Source organism: Podarcis muralis, chromosome Z (assembly GCF_964188315.1).
Source record: "Podarcis muralis chromosome Z, rPodMur119.hap1.1, whole genome shotgun sequence".
NCBI classification, from domain to species: domain Eukaryota; kingdom Metazoa; phylum Chordata; class Lepidosauria; order Squamata; family Lacertidae; genus Podarcis; species Podarcis muralis.
This window is the reverse complement of record NC_135673.1, coordinates 9,955,821-9,970,557: the sequence shown is the minus strand read 5'-3', so window position 1 is coordinate 9,970,557 and position 14,737 is coordinate 9,955,821. Positions and strand designations below refer to the sequence as shown.

Genomic DNA, 14,737 nt, shown 5'->3' with positions numbered 1-14,737 from the left:
AGAGAAATCTGAGCTGGGCATTAGGATGGACTTCCTCACTGTATAGGCTGGTTCACATATGCATGTTATTGTTCCTCAGAATCCCATTGGCTCTCATCTCATCATCCTGTGCTTGTTGAGCTGGCTTTTCTCATAATGTTCCTCATTTTCAGGGTCACACTCTGGCAGTACCAAAATGAAGAAACCAAGGTCCTGTCAAACCCACCATTTCAAGTACAATGTGAATAGTTATAGATGCAGCTAGGATAAGATTCCCAGCTTGGTTGCACTTGGACTCCAGCTCCCATCACTCCCAGCCGGGATGATGGGAACTGGAGTCCAACAACTTCTGGAGGGTTGGAGCACCCACATCCCTGGCCTCAAAGGAGTCTTCGTGGATATTAATAGGACTATGCATGTATGTTTGATACAGTCCCACAAGTTGCACATAATTTGGCATCCTCGAGAATCTCTGCTCCAAATCAAGTTTCTAGGCTTGAAAGTGCCTGGGTGGGTTTCAGGAGTCAGAGCAGAGGAAGCTAAGCAAATACTATATGCCAACAGTGAGTTCAGTTTTCAGAGTGTCAATCCCTTACCTCACCAAAATAAAAAATATTTGTTTGTTTATAATCTGTACTTTTTTAAATTAAAGGTGGAATACAACATATGAGAATAATATAAGCACAAAAACATTCTTAAAACATCAATGAATATTGATTGGTTAAAAGTGAAAATAAAACTATGTATGCACTTTTGTGTGTTCATTAAAAATGTAAGTCATTGCAATTTTGCTTACAAAGCTCTATGATGTAAGGCAGTAATATCCAACATTTTGCATATATGTGACTGGAGCTAAGAGAGAGAGGAGGGTATTAGACAACCGCATGGGTACATGTGTAGCCCTTCTCCAATTAAAGACTTCGCCAGCATATGAGACACAACAAACTTGTGCTTTCGCAAGGTCACCAGGGGAACAAATTAAATATCCAGATGAATGGCTAAAATCAAGGCTTTTCTCTTTTTCTTCTCTTTGCTTGACTTGAGTAATTTCCCTGAATTTAGAGATCCTTCTATCCATATCTATAAATGGACAACACTCAGATTCCCAGGGAATGTCTGGAGCTGGGGTAGCCAGTGCAAGCCAGCAGCTCCATCAGACCCACAGAGATTTACTATCTGGCCTTGACCATAGCCTCCAATTCCACCACCGCCACCGCCCACCTTATGCACCTCCCTTTGCCACTTGGCTCTAATAGAACTGGTCCTGCCAGCGCAGTGAATGGAGGAGCCTTTCTTGGAGGGATGCCTTCAGAAAGTGTCACAGTTGTGTGTGTCAAAAGGTGTTCCAGGCATTCATACAATGAATTTCTGCAGAGAACAGATGGGGATAGGGGACACACAGAGATGCTCAGAGTCATTTGGGGGCTGCCATCCATTAGGCCTGGTGCAACCGAAGGCAAGGAGGCCAACAGCAGGTGGCGCCAACTCATTCTGGTTTGTCCCCATTCTCTTCTCTGCCAAGCTGTCCATGGGCAATGTTGAGACTAAGGAGGTGGAAGCTGATAGACAGGGCTGTCCCCTGGGGTGGGTGTAACCAAGAAGTCCAGCAGCTGGAGGGCTGGCTGAAGTTGGTGGGGAAATGTCTCCATCACCCAAATGAATCAGCACACACTTTTTTTAAGAAATAACATTTCGCAGACAGGCTCTGCCTGAAAGGAATTCATATGACCCAGATTCATCCATCTGACAAGCAACCAACTTTTAACCATTTCTGAGCATGCTCCCATGGCCTGCCCCTCCGACGTGTAGCCCTCCTTTCCATCACCCTGTTTTTCATGCATGCTTCTGTCGTTGTGGAACAAGCAGGTCCTTTGTGGAATGCCAGGTTTCTCAGATGGCTTGCACAAAGCCAAGCATACCCACTTCCAAGGGGAAAAGATGCTTCTGCATAAAGCCATGTTTCGTCAGCCTGAGTGGGGCTGTGCTTGGTGTTTTAAACCAGAGCAGAGGTGGAGAACGTGTTTTGTTTTCAAGACCAGAGGCCGCATTCTTTTGGGAGCAGCCTTCTGAGGACCACGTGCCCATGGTGGGTGGGATCAGGGGCAAATGTGGGTGGAGGAAATAATATAAAGTTCACTTTCTTCACACTCACCCATCCATCTCAATCCTCCCGCCAGGCAAATCTAGCCAGGCAAAGGACACTCAAGTGAGCGGCATGCAAGGCAAGGCCTGTGGCCAGTGGAGAAGGGAAGTTGCTAGAGATCTGCTATTACACCTCTAGCCTAGTTTAGAAGGTGGGGGGGGGCATTTTTCAGCCCAAGAGCTGCATTGTTTCCTGGGAAACTTTCCAGAGGCTGCATGTCAGTGGTGAGAAGGGACAGGCACAAAAGTGAGTGAAGCAGTGAATGCAAATTTTGGCTTCCGTACAGGCGGATAATTTCTACACTCACTGTCCTCCCTCCAAGCAAGCAAGAGGTATTATCAAAGGACACATCCCAGCCAGGAAAAAACACCCCAGGGGCCAGTGAGGGGCTGCATGAGGAGAGGGGTATGTGGTCTGGGAAGAATTATGAGGGTCAGGTCAAGTGATTTGGAGCACTACATTTGTGCCCTGGTCCTGAGGTTCACCACACCTGAGCTAAAGTCAGCCCCAGAACTGTTCCTGGGATGATAATAATGGCCATTATTGCATGCTGGAAACCTGCATGCCTCAAAATACTATGGCGGGTGAGTAGGTCAGAATCCCCCCCCCTTGTAGTTGTGATTCAAACACTCCAAAGGGCTCAAAGGTTTGCCATTCTTTACTAAAGGATTTGCTGTTTTACCAGTCCTCCTCGTATTTCTTGCAGACGAAATGAATGACCATCAGAACACGTTGTCCTATGTTCTCATCAACCCTCCTCCAGACACACGCCTGGAACTCAACGACATTGTGTAAGTACCTTTGATGTGGTTGACTGAAACCATTGATGGTGTAGGTTGAATAGATAGAACACCTTTCATATCTGGCTCCAGGAGTTCTATGTGGGTAAAACGGCTGGGTAGGGCCACCGGAAGAAGCAGGGCCTTCTCAGTGGTGGCACCCCAGTTCTGAAACTCCAACCCTTTTGAGGTTATTCTGGCAACATGGTAAGGCTTATTTGTTCTTCCAGGCCTTTAGTTGGATAATTTATTGCTATCCATCTTACTGCTTCATTTACAATATTTTGGGTGGTATTCAGCTAGAAAAATAACTCCATTTCCCCAACAGGACTCTCCTCCCCTCCTTTCCTCCCACACACCCTATCCCCAAATTTAGGGGGTGCAAAGGGAAGAGGAGAGTTGTTTTGCTCACGCAAAACGCTACATAGCACTGTGTTAAATACAACCCAATGTAGTTGTGGTTTTGCTTTTGCTTTCATGGTGTGTTGTTATTGTTACCCGCCGTGGGTTCGCAAGAGAGGAAGGGTGGGGGGACAAGAAATACAATAACATAACAGCAATGCGTAATCATTTCTGCCTAGGTATTTAATACGACCCGATCCCTTAGCTCATGTCGAAAATGAGACCCACAGTCGAAAGAGCAGCTGCAGTAACAAGCTGGACCCCTGTAGCCCCGAAACGAGAGATGAGACGCAGCTGTGAGAACCTCCCTCCTTTTGCACGGACACTATTGCCTCCCCCTCTTGTCCATGCATGGAACTATAACAGAACTTAATGGATGAACTTTGCTGAAGGGGATGGACAGTTTTCTGCAGGGATTGAAGATGAGCTCCTCATCGAAAAGACAAAGACAACCGCTTGGTTGGGGATCCCGACCAGCTTACCGAGTGACCCACAGGGCACTGAGAAAAAGTCACATTCCCTCCCCCCTCCCCAACCTGGCTTTGTGTCTCCCCCAGGAAAGTTTCCAATGGAAGGTCCTGAGAGTTTCAGAATTAAAGGAAACATGGTCCAATCGAAGACATGGATGATTCGTACAAGTCTCAGTTTTAATCATTTCTTTTTAAAATGCTTTTTTTGGGAGAGGGAAGGTGGGATGGGTTTTTTAAAATGTACCAAATCTATCTTCATTGTCAAAGACTGGAGGGTTTCCACAGGTGATTGTTGCACCAGGTGTTTCAGCCACCCTCCAGTCCAGAAGCAAGGCCACATTGTGTACAAAGCAAAAGAGCTTCAAAACCGAAAACAATGAAGCATTCCAGTGGTGGTTACTTATGATTTGCTAGGTATCTTTATCCTCTAGACATGTGTTGCCATGTCCTATAAGAGGAAATCTGGTAAACACAAGGAATCACATTAGAGTGGTCATAACTGTCATGAGAATTGGCTGTAACCATTTGCTGGAGACTCAAGATGTCCATTTGGGTAGAATTGTTTACAGAAGGGACAACTTCATTGTTGGATGAGCGCTGTCAAGCTGCAAGGGGCCTTGACTAAGTATCTTATTGAGTTATCTTCCTTGAGTTAGGAACGCACCTCTCCATTACAAAACATGTGTCTATTCCCATCCCATAAACCAGGGATGGGGAGACTGTGGGCCTTCAGATGCTTTTTGGCTTCCATCAGCTCCAGGCAGCATGGATAGCAGCCCATGATGTTGGGAGTTGGAGTCTGACAGTGTCTAGAGGTCCACATTTTCTTTATCTGCTTGCAAGTGATGAACTGGTGACCATTCGTGATATAATTTAGAGGCATTTATCTGAGAGGAGATGGAAGTTTGCCAGTAAACTTGCCAGACTCAAAAGTGGTACTTGGCGTGGTGTGTGTGTGTGTGTGTGTGTGTGTGTGTGTGTGTGTGTGTAAGGGTCTAAGAATGAATATCTGCTGTTCATCTTTTCCACTGCCTCTACCTCTTCATGGCCTGAGTGGTGGTGGTGGTTTTAAAGAAAATAATTACACACAAGTCACCAGTGAGGCGTCAGGAAACAGTGACTTTGCTCTGGTTTGGCTTCAGGCAAAACACTACTAAACTTTAGGTTACGTAAATACAATCCTGGTAACAACACACACAATGTAACAGGCTGTTTTTGACTATGTAACTTCTATTTCAAACACAATTCAACATATGATATCTCACAAGGTGCAATTCCATAGACCAACACATCATGCAAACAGAACATATCAAGAGTCCAATGGATGGTCAGGAGATAAAGTCCATTCAGTTCCTAAACTGGCATATTGGCAATAACCACAATATGGTGACAAGGATTCCGGGATAATACCTTGTTTCGCCCAACCGGGCTTCGTCAGCCATGCATACTCTAAATTAAACAAACATGATATAACATAATCCTTATACAAACCAAGTAACACAACATACAAATTAAACAAGTTTATATACCATATTCTTGTATGACGGAAACATGGAACAAAATAAATTCAGTTAATCCAATCACTGGCCAAAGTTCCTTTTTATACAGAGAGGCAGTATAGATTCTAACACAGGTGGCTACAATTTCTGTAAATGAGAGAGACCGTATTTTCATGTTTAACGAAATTAATGATGTACCTTTAAGAATTAACACTTCCCGCCGGAGCGGTACCTATTTATCTACTTGCACTTTGACGTCACCCCGTCATGGGGATTCAAACCGCCGACCTTCTGATCAGCAAGTCCTAGGCTCTCTGGTTTAGACCATATCGCCACTTGCATCCCTAAAGCCCTCCTTATTAGAAAACTCATATTGTGGTTATTGCCAATATGCCAATTTAGGAACCGAATGGACTTTATCTGAATACTGGCCATGGTGGCTGAGGCCGATGGCATGCAACAACATCTGGGGCACTACAGATTTTTCATCCCCTATTTTTCAGTGTAAGTGCCTCAACATCATCAGAGTCTGCAAAAAGCCAAAGGAGAGATGTAATGTTGCAACAGTGGAATATTCCATTTGGTTCTAACTTGGTAGCATTTTCTTTTCCTCATGAGTGAAACTAGAGAGACTGTACTCTGTCACACCATGACTAAAATCTGATAGGACCCATGCAGGGCCAGAGAAAGTTCCTTTGGGGGACCAGATCCAGCAGCTACTTGTGGGGGGAGAAATTTAGTTCAGTACACATTTAAAGGGGAGCCTACCTAATTAAACAATATATGAATCAAACTGGAGCAATCTTTCAACATTTGCACACCTCTGGATTTTGCAATGCACTTGCTACAGCCAAGCAAGGCATACAGAATGCCTTGCTGATAGGATAAAATGTGCATTAAAAATACCTATGTTACTAAAAAAAACAGGAAAATGCATTATGTTAAAGGGAATTAAGGGCAATCTATTTGGAAAAATTCACAGCATAAAGTTGATGAATTTTCATGAGGATTTAAAATAATAATAATGGACAAATTGAGGCAAAAATGTAGAGAACTGAAGACTGAAAAATGGGAAACTGAGAGAAACCAAAATTAGTAGATTTGCCCATCCCTCCCTGATTTTGTTTGTTTTCTCATTCTAAAGGACCAACATGACTTAACAGAAAAGAAATTCATTGCCCCTATTCCTTGCCCAAATTTGATGAAGCAGCATCTAAAATTAGAGTGATGGCATTATGGTGGTTTCATTTTTTCCTATCGATCTTTATATGAAACATTACTTGCTTAACACATCTCACCTTTAAAAAAATTCATAGATTACTTCTAAAGTGTAAATTTACATCTACTGAGACATTCAAAGAAAAACAATGTATTTAGCAATGGCTGATGGACTACTGAATACAAATGTTTAATTTTTCTATTACTTTCAATCAGAAGACACATGTAAAATAAATATTTTATTTTTGTAACTGTCCTGCCAGCGGACATTCATAAAAAGGAAGAATATTTATCTACAAAATGTTCTGTCAAGGAAATGTATTCTTGGCTTACTTGGGTATCATTTTAATGATATGAGCAATTTTGTTCTGTTTATGAAATTATATACAGGGGACTCTCCACTTATGCTGGGGTTATGTTCCAGGGATTGTGCCTAAAGCCAAAATTGCATATAGTCGAAATACATTGGGTTCAATGGCAGGTAGGATTACTGACATCCCCCCCACCATTACACCTGCCCCCTTTCCACCCCCGTCTTAATTTATCTTATTTTTTTAATTGCCAAGTGTTTAAAGCTGAATGTTCACAAATTAAATGTGCCTAAGTTGCAAGTTATCTGTATTGTTTCCAAATATATGGGAGGGTGATGATTTATATAAGGAGCGTTTATCAATTTATACCCCTATATCACAAACAGAAAACTTTGATCTTGAAGAACTTTTTCAGACTGTAGAGATGGTTGGGTTTTTATTTATTATTTTATTTGGACAAAAAAAATAATGATGGCAATAAAATAAAAAAAATGTTCAAATTTTTGAGGGATGTTTTGAACTCTAAATTGCAGTGTCATAAATGTGAGCTTAAAATACCGAGTGTTGGTGGAATGAGAAACTGAGCACAGTGAAATTGACGCATTCATCCATTCCTTTTTGAAAAATGGAACCAACTTCCACTGAGGGAAGAGATTGCAGCCTCATCACCTTCGACAAAGTTTTACTTTGGTAGCAAGTGAGTGGGTGGGGGAACCCACTGGGCTACTTCTTAGACTTGGCATCAAGTTCAGTCTTTAAGCAGCCTTCTTGCTCCCCAACATTTCCTGAAGGGCTTTCATAGGCAACCACATAGTCTTCCCTCATATCAGCTGAGTCAGCCTCCGTATGCTCACCTGGCAAGCTTGTGTTTTCCTCTTCAGCCAGAAGGGGGAAATTGATCTGGCACATTTTCTGAACCAAAGGGCAGCTTGATGTGACAGTTTCGGCCTCTTCATATCCACCCCCTTGAAAGCCTGAATAAATCATGTTGCTGCAGCTCTTATCAGACGTAGGAAGCTCCAGCAGCCACAGATTCTCATCTATCGTGAAGAGGAGGCCGATAGGAGTGTCATAGCAGGAATTCAGATCCGTTGCTTTGGAAGATGAGCCAACACCATCCTCTTTACCTTCTGCAAAACATGGATTGGCAGTGCCAATGGCAAAAGACTCTAAAGGTGCTTCTGCATCCAGGATTTCTTCACTCAAGGTTCTGAGGCTCACACCCCTTGGAGGGTACATGTCCACTCTGTGGTCAACCACCATCTTAGCTTCTAATGTCCCCACAACCCCCAGGCTCCTATCCTGACCTTTTAGAATCAATTGCATGGTGTTCTTAGTCGGCGGGAAGACAGTGGCAAGTGCTGTTGTGTGAGCCAGAGGAGAAGGAGTCTCTAAATCACCTTCCCTCTGCCCATGATGAGGAATTCCACAGGAAGGGTGAAGGGCTGATAAAGAGATTGGTTGCCAGACGTCTTCCAACTTCGACCTCTCAGCATTGTGGTGCAGACCAAGGGCTGCTTCATGTTCTGCAGGATGAAACACAAAATTAGGGATTGTATGTTTCTTTCATTTGTTTATGATGTTCCAAGTTTTCCAACTGATAAAGAGATGCACACAATCTCCTGCTCCCGCCTCCCAATCACATTTAATTAGGAAATTAAACCCTAAGCTCCTCTTCTTTTTGGAGAGCAAGAGCCAAATGGCCATTGGTCTTGAGTACAAGGCCAATGGTGGGGTGGGAATGGGGCTCATAATCTCAGTTCTCCTTCTGTACTTAGGAAGTAAAGGCTGGTGATGGAGATGAATGTAAGAACACCATAAGAGCCGGCTGGCTCAGGCCAATGGCCCATCTGGGTCCAGCATCTTGTTCCCTCAGTGGCCAACCAGATGTCTGTAGGAAGCCCAGAAGCAGGACCTGGGCACAAAAGCACACTCCCCCTTCGTGGTTTCCAGCAACTGGTATTCAGATGCATTGTTGCCTCCAGCTGCTGAGGCAGAGCATAGCCATTGAGGCTAGTAGCCACTGAAAGCCTTATTCTCCATGAATTTGTCTATCCAGCCATCCAGCCATAATCAAATAATTAATCAAATAAATATTCAGATGCATCTCAATATGGAGAATGTGTTGTGGCCCCTGAAAACACCTCCCTTATCTCTTCCTTCTCTAGTCATAGGTCTGGTAAAAAGGGTGGGGGGTACATGTTGTAGTGACATTGCATAATGATGCCACATAATGCATCTTATTTTAACCAGACATTATCAAAGGAGGATGAGCCAGGGCTGTTGTTGTGGTCAGTGGACATGTGCTCCCTGATTTTCTCCATGCTGCTGCTAAACTGCCCCACTTAAAAAATGATAATGTATGCTCAATGTTACCTTTCAGGTGGGCTTTGTCAGTGGAAGACCATTGGGTGGCTTTATCTAGCCTTCTGGAGGTCCTAGGGGTGGTGCTCTGTTGAGTGTGCCCCCTCTGAGCTATCCAATACTGGTTGGGTTCCTCTCTATCGCTTCTATGTTTCCACATTCTTTTGGTGGTGGGTACATTCCTTGACAAAGAAATGTCTGGGCCTTGTTGCTGGATCCCAGGTTTTCTATGTTCAAGAACTCTTGTTCTGGCCTGTGTTGTAGTATCCAAGCATTGGGAGTTGCTCCCTCCTTCCTCAGAATATTGTGTGATGGACAGCATTTCAGTACATGCATCCTTTGGAGACCTGGGGCTGTAATCCTCTGACTGGCTGGGCACATTGGAAAGGCAAGAAGTGGAAGTCATGCCACAGTATGGAGGGGTGTGCAGATCACCTGGTTGATTCCTCTGCTGTTTTATTCTGCCCTTGCTTGGCAAGGAGGAATAGCCTTTGGAATAAATATCAGTCTTCCAAGATGACTGTCCATTTCTGGTTGGGTGCTTAGAATGGCTTCCCTCTGTGAAGCGTTCTCCATACAGTTTCTCTCCAGAGGCTTTTCTGCATCTACGAGATGTGCCATTACCACCCTGGTAGTGATGACTAGGTCTTCCAGACATTGACATGTTCTTCTTCTTTGTTGCCAGCCAACTATGGGTAGTAGAGTTCAATCCACTCTGAGCCAACTCTTTTCTCTCGGAAGGGGTCTTGTAAAACATGGAAGAGTCTCTCTCCCTCTTGAGGGCACTTCCATCTGGAAAATCTATATGGACCAGAGCTTCGGAGTCCTGAACACCACCAAGCTGAGTCTCTGGGTGTGATATCTGTCCATCCAACTGGTGATTGACTCCTTCCCTCAACTCTGAAAACATGAAAAGCCAGAGAGAGAAAACACAAATCCTACATCACAAATACAGGTGACACATGGAATGCACACATGCATCAATAAAAATTAACTTGGGAAATTTATTTGGAGTGCTCCATTAAGCAGAGGCCCTCAGCCGCATTTCTATCTAACTCTGTCTGTCTGTCTCTCTGTCTCTCTGTCTGTCTCTCTGTCTATTTCTCTCTCCATGACAGTGAAGAAGAGGGAGAGAAGGGAGTAGCAGAGAGAAAGAGAAGGGGGAAAGCTGGACAAAGGGAAGTTCCACAGATTTTTGGCTCTTGCTCTGCCCATCAATGGCTTTGGACCACACCCACCACCAGCATGCAGACCCTTGACTGATTGCCCCCAATTTAAAGTAACCTTGACAGACACAAAGTCACCAAACCCTGAACTACATGAATCTGATTTATTTATTCAGCTTGTTTCATCCAGGAAAATCTGCTGGTGAAGATACAAGTCATTTCCACACCATACATTTAAAACACATGGCTCCCCGCCCCCCCCCCAAAAAGAATCCTAGGAACTGTAGGTTGTTGGGAAATATAGCCCTGTGGGGGGTAAACATCAGTTCCCTGGATTCTTTAGGAGAAACCATGTGCTTTAAAATGTATAGTGTGGAGGAATCCGTAGTATAATCAAATGCTTACAAGTCTTGGGTGGTTTCTCTGTTCCGTGTTGGTCACTCACCATGTTTCTTCCACTCCATCTGATGTAAAGTTGCATGCTGGATGCACGGGCAGCAGGATCCTGCACCCCTCTTTGCAAATGATTGCTCCTGACTGCCATGGGCTCTGGTAGATCTAGAGGCGTCATTCACCCTGTTGATACATCCTCTGTGTGCCAGGCAGCAAGATAGGTTGTCTCCTTTCTCATGGAGAGTCACAACGGTTTTACCCACAGGATCCGTCGATAAAAAGGCAACCACCGGCCTCTTGAGGAAAGATTTGGCCTGTCCCAAATCTTGTGCTCTACAGGTTCCACAGAAGCAGCCACAGAATGGCCCTCTAGCAATGTTGACCCCTTCCGAATGGCTTGCAGCATTCTCCATGATGGGAAAACTGGAAGGTTTCAGTGGGTCCATGTTTGAGGTCCTCTGTTTGCTTGAGGACATTTTGGTCGATTTCTTTTGGGACGGTGGTTTGTCTTCAGTCTGCTTTGCAAAGGGGGTGCAGTTACAATAGTTGGGAATGCAGCAACAGATGACCAGGCCTGGAATTAAACCAACGAGGAGTCCTCCTGCACCCATGGAGATAAAGCATGGTAGAGATGAATGGTCAGCAATTTATTTTGTCTGCTTTATTCTATTTGCATCCCAGGGTTCCTCCAAGCAGCTTACAGTGGCATGCATTGGGAAGGGAGTTGCCCTAGACAAGGTCAGGCTATCTTTCCATCAAGCTCAGTATTGTCTGGACCAGGGGTTGGGAAGCCCTCGCCTGTGGCTTCATACAGCCTGCAAGCAGATTTCATCCAGCTCTCAGGGTGCCCTCCCACCCATCAGGAAAGAAACAAAGCACAAGGACTTGGCCATTGTGCAAAGTATGAAATCCCAGCTCTTGGGAGTGGTCTGTAGCTCAGTAGCAGAGCATCTGCTTTGCATGCAGATGGTTCCAGGTTCAGTTCCTGGCTTCTCCAGGTAGGGCTGGGAGATACTCCCTGTCTGAAACCCTGGAGAGCCACTGCCAGTCAGTGTTGACAATACTGCCCTAGATGGAGCAACAGCCTGAGTTGGCATTAAGGCAGTTTCTTATGTTCCTATCTGATGCAAGAGCATCAAAGCAGAAGGAAAAGAAGGGAAAATGTCCCGGTGGGGTGGGGTGGGGTGACGGACTTGTCCTCCTTCCAATTACAGAAAAGGTGCCTATTTGTTTTGAAGCTGGGTGCAGGCAATATTTGGAATGCAACTACATTTTGAAATCTGAAGCTGTAAATAACTGTAAGGCAGGGTGTGCATTAGCTTTGTTTACGTTCTTCTGCATTATGTCCTTTGTACAGTTCAACTACGGTACATTTAAAGAAAAAACTATCCAACACTGTTTAGCAAATATTGTAAAAATAGTTTAGTCATAAAACGATGGTTACAGGAATAGTGATTCTGCTACTGTTATTGGTGAGACTGCAGCATTTAAGTGACTAACTGACTAAGTTAATCAATTCAAAGCGTTTTGATTAACAAAAGGTCCAGCTTTCAAACATGTGCTTAAATAGCATTTACCTAGAAAGCCATAAAAAAAGCTGAGGTTCAGTAAAGCTGATGGCAGGAGGTGTGTGGTTGGGGATGGAGAGGGAGGCAGAGAGACACAATCTCCAGGCCTGATGCTCATCACTTGGTGTCCTGCAAAGTTGGGGGGTCTATCACAAACAATATCATCGAGATACTGGATTTTGGCCATCAGTGGCTCCATAGATCTTGCCAGTTGGCAATTGCACTCCCATGGGTTTTTGTGAAGAAATAAGAAGTTTACAGAACCTGGAAGGATGGGCAAGACACTCAACCTGTTTTGGAACAGTAGAAGATGTTTGAGTGTTTGCAAAGGCTGAAAAACCTCATGGTTGATGAACATGATTTTGTTGCTTGATAAGTCCAGTTTGGTCAACAAAGGCAATCCATAGAAAGTGTCCATTGGAAGATACTGGATCAAATTAGAAGACACAACCAGTTCATCCAGCTTGGCCAGGTTTTCAAATGTTCTTGGAGGAAGGTATGCAATTCTGTTGGCCCCAAGGAAGAGTTTGCTGAGTATTGGCATCTCTGAGAACCATGACCTTCTCAATATGTCCAAACTATTGTTGGTCAGAATCAATTCATCCAGGAGCAGAAGACCTGAGAAAGCCATTGGCTGAACCATGCAACTAAGGAGGTGGTTGTTGCTGAGATTCAATACCCTCAGGCGGCTGGCATGAATTGTGGAAAAGGTGAGGTTGGTCAGGGATGAAACTAGGAATCCAGTGATTGACAGGAACTGGAGGTTGGAGAATTTTGTGAAGGACAGTGGAGGAATCTCACTAAGGTTCCCATGACGTAGGTGTATCTTCTCTGTGTAACTTGACAAACCTACTAAGACTGAATACAGGGGGGAGGGGTGGGGGAGGGTGGGGAGACACTTAGACAGAAAACTACAAGGCAAAGCAACATTTGGACTTACAACTTCTTACTGGAAATACACAGGATATGGTAACTCACATTCTGCACTGAGGGAAGCAGGACTCTGCAGTTTGCATACACCATGCAGAAAAAGCCTATGTGCAATGGTGCTTCTCTTTTGTTTTGTTTTGTTTTATTACATTTGCATTCTGCTCTTTCTCTCAGGATTATCTACATAAGAGGCAGGCAACTGTGGCTCTCCAAATCTGGCCAAACTACATATCCCATCACCCTTGGTCATTGGCCATGCTGGCTTGGGCTGATGGGAGTTAGAGTGCCCCAGGTTCCTGAGCCCTGAGATATCTATGTCTATATCATTATTTCCTCCCTCACCCATTTTATCCTCATAACGACACTGTGAGGTGTGGCTGGCACATAGTCACCAGGGATCACAATGGCTGAATGGCAACTTGAATCTAGGCTTCCCTATTCCTAATCCAATGCTCCAGCCATTGTGCCACACTGGACCTCATGGTAATAGTTTTTGAAGTCCAACCACCACCAATAAAATGTATTGTAGCAAAATACTCTTAAAATGTGCATCTTGAGAGAAAATGTTTATTTTAAATGTAGTTTGATACAGAAATTAGTCAGAGCAGACTTATGAGTAAACAAAAGTGGAATTGACACAGCCCCCAAATAGACTGATCTGCCCATGCTTAGGCACCACTGTTGCCATATTTCAAAAAGTAGAAATCAGGACACCCTAAAAGTGGTTGAATTTTTTTCCTTTTTTTTTTTCTTTTCAAAAACACCAACAAATGCATTTTTTTCCCCAATTGACTTGCCTAAGATCCAGGACAAAGAACCACATTTCGGAATTTCCCCCCAGACGTCAATTCTGCTTTTGAAATCCCAGTAATGTCCAGGAAAATCCAGACACGTGGCAGCCCCAGATAATGATAGTTAGTGCATTGCAGAACTGCTTAGCCCACTGGTGGGGAGCCTCAGGCCTGGAGGGCAAATGTAGCCCTCCAGGCCTCTCTACTTGTCCTTTGGAACTCTCCCCAGGCCACACTCTCTCTTCTTCCCAAGCCACACCCCACACTAGCCTTGCTTCACACTTTCCTCGAATGGCTGGAACATCCTCTAACTCTGATATTGCTTCTTCTTTGCCTGGACAGAGGCTTTGGAGAGGCACATGAGTGTGTGTAGAAACTTGCCTACTGTACAAAGGTAAAAGTTAAATGCATTGCTCTGCCCACTTTTGCATCTGGCTGTGCTCACAACTGGCATGTAGTCCTCAGAAGGCTGCCCAGAAGGAAACATGTCCCACGTGCTAAAAAAATTTCCCCGTCCCTGACTTATCCACTGAGACAGTTACAGGAAGTGATGGGGAGGAGGAAGCGGAAGCGTGGGTTTGAGTGGGGCAGACTCACCTTCTGAGAGTGCTGAGACTTGCTCACATTTTGCTGCATATACAGAGCAGGACTGACACCGGGGAGGACAGTGCAGGGCAACTTCCTTGGAAAGCAGCAGCAGCTGCAATGCACCAAACACCACCAT

The 14,737-nt window shown here is 44.5% G+C and overlaps 2 protein-coding genes across 14 annotated transcripts in view; one reads left to right on the top strand and one right to left on the bottom strand.

Annotated features, from left to right (window-relative positions):
- The window catches only part of KCNT1 (potassium sodium-activated channel subfamily T member 1), a 197,830-nt gene extending 193,896 nt beyond the window's left edge, over positions 1–3,934 (top strand). For 12 of the 13 annotated variants that reach the window (XM_028715153.2, XM_028715150.2, XM_028715152.2 and 9 more), the window contains 2 exons: positions 2,829–2,913; positions 3,483–3,934. In XM_028715153.2, the coding sequence (XP_028570986.2) occupies positions 2,829–2,913; positions 3,483–3,603 (206 nt within the window). In that variant the 3' untranslated portion in view covers positions 3,604–3,934. Of the gene's footprint in view, positions 1–2,828; positions 2,918–3,482 lie in introns of those variants that run through there. The other variant, XM_077922240.1, reaches the window with a different exon arrangement.
- A 2,830-nt stretch (positions 3,935–6,764) lies between these two features.
- Positions 6,765–14,737, bottom strand: LOC114589405 (uncharacterized). The gene is made up of 5 exons (XM_028715772.2): positions 14,611–14,737; positions 12,261–13,150; positions 10,777–11,371; positions 9,178–10,065; positions 6,765–8,327 (listed from the first exon to the last, which is right to left on the bottom strand). Exons 1-5 carry the CDS (start codon positions 14,735–14,737, stop codon positions 7,525–7,527), a joined length of 3,303 nt encoding a protein of 1,100 aa, XP_028571605.2. The 3' UTR covers positions 6,765–7,524.